We start from the raw sequence: 13,236 nt of genomic DNA on the forward strand, positions 1-13,236 counted from the left end.
CCTCCCTGGTAGCCCGGAGATGGATATTGCTAGCGTGGAGGGACTCGAAGCCCCCGGAATCAGAGATCTGGGTTAGCGAAGTGGCTGGATTTCTCAGACTTGAAAAATCAAGTTTGCTCTCAGAGGGTCAATGCTCGGGTTCATCAGGAGGTGGCAGCCGTTTGTCGACTTCTTTAGAGAAAATTAACTGTCAGCAGAGGCAAAAAAGAGGGGTAGTTTGCTTTCTCCCCAAAGCCTTCGATCCCATTCTCCCCAAGTGCTATATCCAGCCGCCTCTTAAATATATTCAATGTTTTAGCATCAACTACTTCCTGTGGTAATGAATTCCACAGGCTCACCACTCTTTGGGTGAAGAAATGTCTCCTCATCTCTGTCCGAAATGGTTTACCCTGAATCCTCAGGCCCCTGAATTAGAAAAAATGAATCTCAGACCCCCTGGTTCTGGACACACCCATCATTGGTAACATCTTCCCTGCATCTCCCCTGTCTAGTCCTGTTAGAATTTTAAAGTCTCTATGAGATTCCCCCCTCATTCTTCTGAACTCCAGCGAGAACAATCCCAACCTCATCGATGCACCAAAGACTGATTAGAATTGAAGCAAAAGTTCATAAATTTATTCTAAACAGGTTTCTGCTGAGAGTTCTTGAATTAAGAGGAAAGATCACAGATGGTGCTTTTAGAAATAGACACTGTAGCCCCCACAATAAATGGCAGATTAAGTTCCAGCAGTTATAGGGGTTAACATCAGCAGGTACAAAATATTGTCAATATTAAACAACAGCAACAACAGCAGAATCCAACCCCTGCAGTCATTTATGAACTTGCTGATGTCTCTGGAGGCATCGTGACTGAGTGAATCCCTTCCCACACACACAGCAGTTGAATGGTTTCTTCGTGTGAGTGCGTTGGTGTGTCAGCAAATTGAAAGACTTTGCGAATCCCTTCCCACACACTGAGCAGGTAAACGGTTTCTCCCCAGTGTGAACGCGTTGGTGAGCAGTGAGGTTGGACGACCGATTGAATCCCTTCCCACACACTGAGCATGTGAATGGTCTCTCTGCAGTGTGAGTGCGTCGGTGAGCAGTGAGGTTGGATGACTGCCTGAAACTCATTCCACAGGACGTGCAGCTGAATGGTTTCTCTTCAGTGTGAATTCGCTGGTGTCTCAGAAGGGTGGGTAAAACTGTGAATCCTTTCCCACACACAAAGCAAGTAAACGGTCTTTCCCCAGTATGGAGCCGCTGGTGTACAATGAGGGAAGATGCCTGTCTGAAACTCTTTCCACAGGAATTGCAGCTGAATGGTTTCTCCTTAATGTGAACTCGCTGATGTGACAGCAAGTGGGATGATCCAGTGAATCCCTTCCCACACACAGAGCAGGTGAACGGCCTCTCACCTCTATGAACACGCTGGTGAGACAGCAGGTGAAATGACTGAGTGAATCCCTTCCCACACTCGGAGCAGATGAACGGCCTCTCCCCAGTGTGAGTGCGTTGATGTACAGTGAGTGCTGAAGAATGCCTGAACATCTTTCCACAGGAGGTGCAGATGAATAGCTTTTCCTCAGTGTGAATCCGCTGGTGAGACCAAAGGCCAGATGACTGAATGAATCCCTCCCCACACACAGAGCAGGTGAACGGCCTCTCCCCAGTGTGAATGCGTCGATGGTTTTCCAGCAGGGAAGGATAACTGAATCCTTTCCCACAGTCCTCACATTTCCACGGTTTCTCCATGGTGCCAGTGTCCTTGTGTCTCTCCAAGTAGGATGATCAGTTGAAGTCTTCTCCACATACAGGACATGTGTACAGTTTCTCCTCGCTGTGAATGGTGTGATATTTCTGCCGGCTGTGTAACTGGTCAGTTCACTGGAACACTCTCGCTCGGGTGTGTTTGTCTCGATATCTTTCCAGTCTCTCTGACGTTTAAAAGTGTTTCTCACAGACAGAAGAGACAAACGTTTCTCCTTCAGCATTCAAAGTCTGAGGATTTTCAGGAGCTGATGAATTGAGTGACTGTCAGATGATGTTTGGTTTCAGTCTCACATCTGTAAATCCTCCTTTCTAATATCCTGTAAAAGGAGTTTACAAACATCATCACTGTCAGTCCAGGATATAAATTCTGAACAGGTAATTCTAGTTTCTCTGGAACATTTTTTCCTCTCTTGATCCCCCAAAGCTGTAAATCCTCGTCCCACACACTCTCCCTCCTCCCTGGGCTGAAATCCAAACACATCTCACTATCTGCACCATTTCTTTCCTCCACTCCCAGTTTTCTCCCTCCTTCTCCTCTGCCTAGGTTCAGTTCTCCAGCTCCTGTCTGCAGACTGACAATAAAAGCAATTATTTTCTTTGTCAACTATTCTTCTTGTCTACTGTGTATGCACTATGGAACAAGCGGTCCTAGATCTTGTCCTGTGTAATGAGACAGGATTGATTCATGATCTCATAGTTAGGGATCCTCTCGGAAGGAGCGATCACAATATGGTGCAATTTAAAATACAGATGGAGGGTGAGAAAGTAAAATCAAATACTAGTGTTTTGTGTTTAAACAAAGGAGATTACAAGGGGATGAGAGAAGAACTAGCTAAGGTAGACTGGGAGCTAAGACTTTATGGTGGAACAGTTGAGGAACAGTGGAGAACCTTCCAAGCGATTTTTCACAGTGCTCAGCAAAGGTTTATACCAACAAAAAGGAAGGACGGAAGAAAGAGGGAAAATCGACCGTGGATATCTAAGGAAATAAGGGAGAGTATCAAATTGAAGGAAAAAGCATATAAAGTGGCAAAGATTGCTGGGAGATTAGAGGACTGGGAAATCTTTAGGGGGCAACAGAAAGCTACTAAAAAAGCTATAAAGAAGAGTAAGATAGAGTATGAGAGTAAACTTGCTCAGAATATAAAAACAGACAGTAAAAGTTTTTACAAATATATAAGACAAAAAAGAGTGGCTAAGGTAAATATTGGTCCGTTAGAGGATGAGAAGGGAGTTTTAATAATGGGAAATGAGGAAATGGCTGAGGAACTGAACAGGTTTTTTGGGTCGGTCTTCACAGTGGAAGACACAAATAACATGCCAGCGACTGATAGAAATGAGGCTATGACAGGTGAGGACCTTGAGAGGATTGTTATCACTAAGGAGGGAGTGATGGGCAAGCTAATGGGGCTAAAGGTAGACAAGTCTCCTGGCCCTGATGGAATGCATCCCAGAGTGCTAAAAGAGATGGCTAGGGAAATTGCAGATGCACTAGTGATAATTTACCGAAATTCACTAGACTCTGGGGTGGTCCCGGTGGATTGGAAATTAGCAAACGTGACGCCACTGTTTAAAAAAGGAGGTAGGCAGAAAGCAGGAAATTACAGGCCAGTGAGCTTAACTTCGGTAGTAGGGAAGATGCTGGAATCTATGATCAAGGAAGAAATTGCGAGGCATCTGGATAGACATTGTCCCATTGGGCAGACGCAGCATGGGTTTGTAAAAGACAGGTCATGCCTAACTAATTTAGTGGAATTTTTTGAGGACATTACCAGTGCAGTAGATAACGGGGAGCCGATGGATGTGGTATATCTGGATTTCCAGAAAGCCTTTGACAAGGTGCCACACAAAAGGTTGCTGCATAAGATAAAGATGCATGGCATTAAGGGTAAAGTAGTAGCATGGATAGAGGATTGGTTAATTAATAGAAAGCAAAGAGTTGGGATAAATGGGTGTTTCTCTGGTTGGCAATCAGTAGCTAGTGGTGTCCCTCAGGGATCCGTGTTGGGCCCACAATTGTTCACAATTTACATAGACGATTTGGAGTTGGGGACCAAGGGCAATGTGTCCAAGTTTGCAGATGACACTAAGATGAGTGGTAAAGCGAAAAGTGCAGAGGATACTGGAAGTCTGCAGAGGGATTTGGATAGGTTAAGTGAATGGGCTCGGGTCTGGCAGATGGAATACAATGTTGACAAATGTGAGGTTATCCATTTTGGTAGGAATAACAGCAAACGGGATTATTATTTAAACGATAAAATATTAAAGCATGCCGCTGTTCAGAGAGACTTGGGTGTGCTAGTGCATGAGTCACAGAAGGTTGGTTTACAAGTGCAACAGGTGATTAAGAAGGCAAATGGAATTTTGTCCTTCATTGCTAGAGGGATGGAGTTTAAGACTAGGGAGGTTATGTTGCAATTTTATAAGGTGTTAGTGCGGCCACACCTGGAGTATTGTGTTCAGTTTTGGTCTCCTTACTTGAGAAAGGACGTACTGGCGCTGGAGGGTGTGCAGAGGAGATTCACTAGGTTAATCCCAGAGCTGAAGGGGTTGGATTATGAGGAGAGGTTGAGTAGACTGGGACTGTACTCGTTGGAATTTAGAAGGATGAGGGGGGATCTTATAGAAACATTTAAAATTATGAAGGGAATAGATAGGATAGATGCGGGCAGGTTGTTTCCACTGGCGGGTGACAGCAGAACTAGGGGACATAGCCTCAAAATAAGGGGAAGTAGATTTAGGACTGAGTTTAGGAGGAACTTCTTCACCCAAAGGGTTGTGAATCTATGGAATTCCTTGCCCAGTGAAGCAGTTGAGGCTCCTTCATTACATGTTTTTAAGGTAAAGATAGATAGTTTTTTGAAGAATAAAGGGATTAAGGGTTATGGTGTTCGGGCCGGAAAGTGGAGCTGAGTCCACAAAAGATCAGCCATGATCTAATTGAATGGCGGAGCAGGCTCGAGGGGCCAGATGGCCTACTCCTGCTCTTAGTTCTTATGTTCTTATGTACGTTCTCTTGGCCACAGAAATATACTTTTGACTGTACTTAGTGACATGTGACAATCAATTGATCAATCCATCAGCCGTGTGTACCATCTACAAGATGCATTGCAGTAACTCACCAAGGTTCCTTAGACATCACCTTCCAAACCCACAACCACTACCATCTAGAACAGGGGTTCTCAACCTTTTTTAACCCATGGACCCTTTTTCCTCTTAATTTTTTTTGTGGACCCCCGTAGCCATTCCACAGAAAAAAAAGCTTCTTATATGCGTGGTAAACTAATCCTCAAGTCCATCTACCTTATCGTGAGGGTTGGAAACGGATTAGCGGTATTTTCGTACGTTGCCAAACTTATTCTAATATGAAAAGTAATGAAAAAAACTTTTTACTGACTAAATTGAATTAAATTACTCTAAAAATAACCAATTCATATCAAATATACACAGCTTCTAGTGATTACTGTGTTAAATCATTCATTAAACTTGTCAAGGAGAAACGTGGCATAAGCGTCAGGTCAACCGTCGGTATTTAATAAGCTGCTTCTGTCATTAAAGGTCTTCCGGGCTGTTCCTAGGGGACAATAGCCCAGGCAATCTTCAACAACAACTGTCATTAAAGCATAATAAACCCATTTGTCATCAACCGGTATGGATTTTTTTTTCTCAGAATACAGTACCACAAAAATAAACACAGCAAATGCACCTTTTTGGTTCTGAGCCCCTTCAGCCCTCAAGGTAAATTAGATAGATTATAATCTCTCTTTGACCTTTGTCAGTGCGAGAGAGAGAGAGAGAAAGGTGAATATTCATCATGAAAACAAACATTTTTTTCTTCTACTTGATTCTCAGTAATAACAATTGTTCTGAAGTAGAATTGCTCTATGGACCACTAAAATATCACCGTGGACCCCCAATTCGGTATTTTTTTTGTGTGGACCCCCAGTAATGTTACATGGACCCCAGGGTCCATGTGGACCCCGGTTGAGAACCACTGATCTAGAAGGACATGAGCAACAGACACCGGGAAACCCATCACCTGGAGGTTCACCAAGTCATTCAGTGCCTTGATATTGAAATATATCACCGCTCCTTCACTGTCGCTGGAGCAACATCTTGGAACTACCTCCCTGGCAGCACAGTGGGTGTACCTACACCTCATTGACAGCAGCGGTTCAAGAAGGCAACTCACCATCACCATCTGATGGGCAACTAGGAATGAGTAATAAATGCTGGCCTAGCCAGCGACGCCCACATCCCATAAAAATGTAACAAAAAATATATATCCGCTGCTCCTGTCCTTCTAGATGGTAGTGGCTGCATGCCTGAGTGTGTGTGTCTGTGTGGGTGTGTCAATCAGTCTGCTCCTGTCCTTCTAGATGGTAGTGGCTGCATGCCTGAGTGTGTGTGTCTGTGTGGGTGTGTCAGTCAGTCTGCGCCTGTCCCTCTAGATGGTAGTGGCTACATGCCTGAGTGTGTGTCTGTGTGGGTGTGTCAGTCAGTGTGTGTGGGGGTGTCTGGTGTGTTCTTGATGTCAGGGTATCTGCTGATTCTGTTCTTCTAGATGGTCGTGGTCGTTGGTTTGGAAGGTGCTGTCTCAGGAGTCTTAGTGAGTTCCCGCAGTGCATCTTGTAGATTGTACATCCACTGCTACTACTGAGCGTCAGTGGTGGAGGGAGTGAATGTTTGTGGAAGGGGTGCCAACCAAGTATGCTGCCTTGTCCTGGATGGTGTTGAGCTTCTTGAGTGTTGTTGGAGCTGCACTCATCAAGGTAATTGGTGAGCATTCCATCACACTCCTGACTTATACCTTGTCGATGGTGGGCAGGCTTTGGGGAGTCAGGAGGTGAGTTACTCGCCACTGAATTCCTATCTTCTGACCTGCTCTTGCAGCCACACTATTTATATGGCTAGTCCAGTTCAGTTTCAGGTCAATGGTCACCCACCCCCAGGATGTTGATAGTGGGGGATTCAGTGATGGTAATGCCATTGCATGTCAAGGCATGATGGTTAGATTGTCTCTGATTGGAGATGGCACTTGTGTGGCACACATTTACTCGGCACTAGTTAGCCCAAGCCTGTATATTTTGTCTGACATCCCAAAACATTTCATGGGAGATGCTATCATTTAACACTGGAAGGATTTTATAGAGCAAATGTGACCAAAAACCTGGTCAAAGAAGTAGGAATTAAGGAGTATCCAAAGGAGGAAAATGAGGTGGAGGTATTTAGGGAAGGAATTCCAGAGTTTACTGACTCTCCTCACAGTGGAAACGTTTTCTTCCGATCTACCCGCAGAAACCTCTCATCATTTTGATCACCAGCAATAACTTTCCCTCTAACCTTCTCTGCTGTGAGGAAGGAAATCCCAACGTCTCCAGTCTGTCTACAAAACTGAAACCCCTCAACCTTGGTACCGTTCTGGTGATTCTCCCCTGCTCCCTCTCTGAGACATTGGCCTCCTTTCTAAATCGTGCTGCCCACAAGTGGTCCTGAGACCCAGCTGAAGTCCCATCAGTGGTTCAATAAACGTTTACAATAACGTCTCTGTACTCCTGCCCATTTCAATGACAACAAGGATCCGTTGCACATTTTTGACACCTCATCCACTTGTCTTGCCACCTTCTAACATATGTGTCCATAAACTCCAGGCCACTCTGTTCCTGCTCTGTTTAAAATTCTACTGTTCAGTTTATACTGTCTCTCCTCATTATTCTTTCCAGAATCCATCATTGGCTGTGAACCAAATCGGATATTCTGAGGGTGTGAAAGATTCTGCATGAGCACAACAGAATCACAGACTGTTACAGCACAGAAGGAAGCCATTCGGCCCCTCGTGTCTGCACTGTCTCTCTGAATGAGCCTTTCACCCAGTGCCATTCTCCTGCCTTCTCTCTGTAACACTGTACATTATTTAAAAAGTTATAAATTTGCTCCAAAGATTAAATTGGGATTGATCTTCAAAGTTAACGTTTTTACTGCGGAACCATCTTCAGCTGGGAGTCTGAATGAAGAGGAAAGATCCCAGACAGCGGGTCTCCCAGGTTCACTGCAGCCTGACAGCTCAATCAGCTCCACTCTCATCTCAGGAGAGCTCAGCAGCTCTACACACTGTCCACAGGGGAGATCTCCTGGTCCAGTGGGACCAACATTCATGTCTGACAGCACCAATAAAATTGGATCAATCGGTCGCTTGTCTCCTTGCTGTTTGGATCTTGTTGTGCACACACTAGTTGCTGTGAAACAACAGAGAGCTTTTTGAAAGGAACTAACTTGTCTTCACATATTTAAAAAGACAACACATACTCACACTGTGTTTAATACAAAATAGATAATACTGGAGAATCTCAGCTCTCTCAACTATGGAAATTCAGCATGTCCACGTTGACTCTCACTGGTTTTTACAGATGCAGCATAGAAAACATCCTTCTGGCTGCATCACAGCCTGCTGTGACAACTGCTCAGCACAACACCACCAGAAACTACAGAGAGCCATGACCACAACCCAGTCCATCATGCAAACAAGCCTCCAATCCATTGACTCTGTCTACATCCCCCGCTGCCCGGGGAAAGTGGGCAGCATCATCAAAGATTACTCCCTTTGGGCAAGAGATACAAAGGTCTGAGATCACGTATTAACAGATCCAAAAACAGCTTCTTGAACGCTGTTATCACACTCCTAAATGACCCTCTTATGGACTGATCTGATCTCTCCACGAACTTCTCGACTGAGTAGTGCTGCACTCCGTATGCTTCACCCGATGTTTGTGTCTATGTATTTATATTGTGTATCTGTTGTATATCCTCTGTTTTTCAACTAAGGAATGATCTGTCTGGATTGTACGCAGAACAAGGGGTTGGATTCTCCGATCCCTGACACCGAAATCGCGTTCGGCGACAGGGAGGAGAATCTCTTTTGACGCCGAACTCGGGGTCGGCACCGGTTTTCTGATGCTCTGCCCCTGAAAATCGGTGTATTCTCGGAGTATGCCGCATGGCCTGAGGCCATTGCCTGAGGACCGCCCCGCGATGCTCCGTGTCCGACTGGCCGAGTTCCCAACAATGTCGGATTCTCATGGTTCCAGCCGCTCGGGAACCTTGCATCCTATTCAGTCAGGGGAGGGCCGATCCGCGGGCAGGGGGGGCTTCAATTGGGATTGGGAGCACTGGGGGGGGGGGGGGGGCGGGGGGGTCTGCAGCATGCGAGCAGCCAAAGTGGATACTACTTTTGCGGTCCGGGTCCGCGGGCATAGTCTGCCTTGAAGCACGGCGAGGCCGCTGCTGGCCTCACCCTGCGCATGCGTGGCCACAGATCTTGCAATCCTCCAGGCCGTATCAAAAACTAGAGATGGGACCTATACGCTGCCAGCCCCCAGCCCCCCTCCCCCGGAGCAGGGAATCGGTGGCTGTTTTGTGCCAATTTTCCTGGCGTAAAACGCCAACACTTGCACGCTGGTGTGGGAACTTGGTCCAGCCCAATACTTATCATTGTACCTCAATGAAAATTAATTTATGTTCCCCTTCGTTCTGGTTTATAATTGAGGGCCTGCACATTTGGGTTTCTGTATAATTTACATCCCATCCATCCAATCTTCACATCATAGCAAACAAAAATCACTATTCACTAATTGGGATGATGAATGGCGTGTTTATTACCCGGCATTCCCCGCGGTGGTGAATCTCCCCGATCGACACCGCAGGACAGCAGTGCGCAGGCGCATTGCCTGGGAATAGTTAGAGCATTCGCAGTGTGTGATGGCGCCTGGGAAAGAGACGCTTCTTTGTCTCCTGGGCAGCGGGTAAGGATGTGGAAATCCGAACGAAGCGATAGAGCCAGCTCTGGAGGGAGAGAATTTTTAAACACCGCGTGAAGGTCCTAAACCAGGAATACGTACCTGTAGGTCCTGCATTTCCAGCTTCGGGTCTTTTTCCCGATAACAGGCCCAGTTTAACGGCCGCCATCTTGATTCAGATGGAGCAATGCGCATGCGCGGTGACGTCATTAATGGGGGGGGCTTCATAGTCTATTCCAGGCCAGGTCCTAGTGCCCAAGGCCACTAAAACCTAGGCTGCAGTGTCCCTCAGCTTGATTCATTTATTTGTTAAGTTAAAAGGATGGTCTCTTTCCTAATGTTCCCAACTAAAGGGCTGGTTTCCGCAGGAGATGGCTGACGTTTCAGGGACAGTAAATTAATATTGGGCAGAGGTATATCTAATGTAGCGGCATGGTCGCACAGTGGTTAGCACTGTTACTTCACATCGCCAGGGACCTGGGTTTGATTCCCACATGGGTAACTCTGTGTGGAGTCTGCACGTTCTCCCCGTGTCTGCGTGGTTTCCTCCCGGTGCTCCGGTTTCCGCCCACAAGTCCCGAAACATGTGCTGTTAGGTAATCTGGACATTCAGAATTCTCCCTGTGTACCCAAACAGGCGCCGGAATGTGGCGACTAGCGGCTTTTCACAGTAACTTCATTGCAGTGTTAATGTGAGCCTACTTGTGACAATAAAAAAGAATATGAAATGAAAAAATTAAATGAAAATGGCTTATTGTCACGAGTAGGCTTCAATGAAGTTACTGTGAAAAGTCTCTAGTCGCCACATTCCGGCGCCTGTCCGGGGAGACTGGTACGGGAACCTCACCACAGAGTCACTCATGGAAACACTGAAGGTTAGTCTTTGGATTTCTCTGCCACGGGGAGCAGCGAAGTCTGGGGGTCATTGATTATATTCAAACACAGGTTCGACAGATATTTGATGGAAAATGGAGTTCAGGGTTATGGGGTTCAGGCAGGAAAATAGAGAGAAAGCTGAGATGAGGAGGGATTTCTTCACTCAAGGATGTGGTGAAGCTTTGGAATTCTCTATCCCAGAAGAATGTGGAACCTGAGTCATCAAGTATGTTCAAGACAAATATTGATAGGTTTCTAGATATTGAAGATATCGAGGGATATGGGGATCGTGTGGGAAAATGGTGCTGAGGTAGATCGGCCAAGGATCTCATTGAATGGTTGAGCAGATTCGGTGGGATTATAGACAGAATCTCAAACATCACGTCTCGATGTGACAAACTCACTTGATTCCTTCTGATCTGAATATCATCGGGCTCTGAATATCATCGGCGAGAAGGAGATTTTAAACGTGAGTGTAACTGGAAATGCACCGAGACCCACACAACACACACCCGAGTGAGAGTGTTCCAGTGAATTGATTATGGAAAGAGCTTCAACCAGATATACACCCTGAAAAAACATCACAACATTCACAGTGAGAGACAGTGAACATGTTCTTTGTGTAGACAAGGCTTCCACTGATTGTTCAATCTGGAGAGACATGAGGAAACCCAAAACATGGAGAAACCGTGGAAATGTGGGAAGGGATTCAGAGTCCCATCTAAGCTGAAGATTCATCAACGCATTCACACTGGGGAGAGGCCGTTCACCTGCTCTAAGTGTGGGAAAGGATTCACTCAGTTATCTAATCTTCAGGATCAGCCGCTCTTGTTGGGTCTTCCAGCCCTGCCCCCTTTTCCTATTGGTCCGCACCCACCGTCAATCAGTCCCCGGGCATTGTGAGCTGGAGCAAACCCTTCACCATCATTGTCAGCTCCCTGGTTTGCAGCTGCAGAGCTTCTCCCTCCCTCCCGGGAACAGGCCCAGGTTAACGGGCACCATCCTGCTTCACACACTGGAGGGTGGTTCACATAACAGGACGGGGTGGGGGGATAATAAATAAGAGCTTACACTTTGCACTCAAATCAGTGAGAAATCTGGCAAGGAAGGAAACCCTGGCAGGTGGGCGGGGAGGATTCACAAACACCCGCTGGAGGCCCCAAATCCCTAATAAGACCCATTGATTTTATTGTCAGACTGCAGACAGGAGCTGGAAAACTGAACCCAGGCAGAGGAGAGGGAGGGAGAAAACTGGGAGTGGAGGAAAGAAATGGTGCAGATGGTGAGATGGGTTTGGATTTCAGCCCAGGGAGAGGGAGAGTGTGTGGGACAGGGATTTACAGCTTTGGGGGAACAAGAGAGGAAAAAATGTTCCAGAGAAACTAGAATTGCCTGATCAGAATTTCTATCCTGGATTGACAGTGATGGCTTTTGTAAACTCCTTTTACAGGGGATTAGAATTGGAGAATTTGCACATAACAAACTGTCTCTGCGATTTCTATCCTGCATTGACAGTGATGACTTTTGTAACATGAGAGATTACAGCTCTCAGGAAAGATTAAATGGAGAGGGGCGATGTGAGAGAGTGAACATCAACAACCAACAAGTCATAAATACAAGATAGTTATGAAGACAAAAGTATTTATTTATGATTCAGAATGTGCAACTCATTACCGTGCAAAGCAGTTGAGGAAAGTGCTGAGATGTTTTCAAAAGGAACGCGACAAGCACATGAGAGAAAATGGAATCGAAAATCAGCTGAAAGGTTGAAATGAGATAGGTGTGACAGTCGGACATGTGTGCCGAGTATTGACAGCAGCAGAATCTGTGATAGAATGGCCTGTTTGTGTCTTATACATACACAGTATTTCAATGTAATCCTTTTTCATTTTCAATGTAATCTCCGGGGCTGGTTTAGCATACTGGGCTAAATCACTGGCTTTTAAAGCAGGCCAAGGCTGGCCAGCAGCACGGTTCAATTCCCGTACCAGCCTCTCCAAACATGCGCTAGAATGTGGCGATTAGGGGCTTTTCACAGTAACTTCATTGAAGCCTACATGTGACAATAAGAGATTTTCATTGCATTTTTCATTTCATTTTTACAGAATATTTGCAGATGCAAACATCATGTCGAGATCTGACAGAGTCACTTGATTCATCAGGACCGGCCTTTCAACGTGGAAGGAGAAATGTTTGTCTGTTTTGTCTTTCGGAAAAAATTTCAAAAATCACTGTGATTGGAAAAGCACCGAGACACAGACATCGAAGTAATTTTCCAGTCAGCTGGAACTGAGCTTTTTTTAAAAAAATAATTTTTATTCAAATTTTCACAAAATATCAATAACAGAAAATACTAAGAACAGAAAGAACAAACCCCCCCCCCCCCCCCCCCCCCCCCCCCATCCAATACAAAAAACAAGCAATAAATTAACGGGAACTGAGCTTTAACCAATCACAAAGCATGAAATTAAATTGCAGCATTTACATCAGGGAGACACCGTACTCAGGCTTCAACTGATGATCCAAGTTGGAGAGACACAAGGACATTCGCACCAAAGGAGTGAAGAAGCAGCAATAGGACATTCAGCCCCGTGAGCCTGTTCCACCATTTAATAACATCACGGCTGATCTGATAGTGACCTCAAATCTGCATCCCACCTGCACCTGATAACATGTCGATAACTACCAAGAAACCGTGGAAATGTGGGGACTGTGGGATGGGATTCAATTACCCATCTGAATTGGAAACTCATCGACGTATTCACATTGGGGACAGGCCGTTCACTTGCTCCGTGTGTGGGAAGGGATTCACTCG

At 45.7% G+C, this 13,236-nt stretch overlaps 1 protein-coding gene and 1 long non-coding RNA gene across 3 annotated transcripts; one reads left to right on the forward strand and one right to left on the reverse strand.

The window, feature by feature from the left end:
* Positions 1-502: 502 nt before the first annotated feature.
* LOC119959798 (zinc finger protein 2 homolog) lies at positions 503-9,725 on the reverse strand. 2 transcript variants are annotated; one of them, XM_038787893.1, is made up of 2 exons: positions 9,648-9,725; positions 503-2,069 (listed from the first exon to the last, which is right to left on the reverse strand). In XM_038787893.1, the coding sequence occupies exon 2, from the start codon at positions 1,732-1,734 to the stop codon at positions 811-813; it is 924 nt and encodes a 307-aa protein (XP_038643821.1). In that variant the 5' UTR covers positions 1,735-2,069; positions 9,648-9,725; the 3' UTR covers positions 503-810. The 2 variants fall into 2 exon arrangements, with proteins under 2 accessions (XP_038643821.1, XP_038643822.1); XM_038787894.1 differs by lacking the exon at positions 9,648-9,725 and adding an exon at positions 9,409-9,509.
* LOC119959803 lies at positions 9,494-12,772 on the forward strand. The gene is made up of 2 exons (XR_005459296.1): positions 9,494-9,649; positions 12,527-12,772. It is a non-coding gene; the product is annotated as an uncharacterized LOC119959803 (long non-coding RNA).
* Positions 12,773-13,236: the final 464 nt, after the last annotated feature.

The sequence above is a fragment of the Scyliorhinus canicula genome, unplaced genomic scaffold, assembly GCF_902713615.1.
Source record: "Scyliorhinus canicula unplaced genomic scaffold, sScyCan1.1, whole genome shotgun sequence".
Lineage (NCBI taxonomy): Eukaryota > Metazoa > Chordata > Chondrichthyes > Carcharhiniformes > Scyliorhinidae > Scyliorhinus > Scyliorhinus canicula.

Bases quoted from the DNA above. Each gene is read 5' to 3' on its own strand.
- LOC119959798 (XM_038787893.1), bottom strand. From the start codon at position 1,734: ATGGAGAAACCGTGGAAATGTGAGGACTGTGGGAAAGGATTCAGTTAT.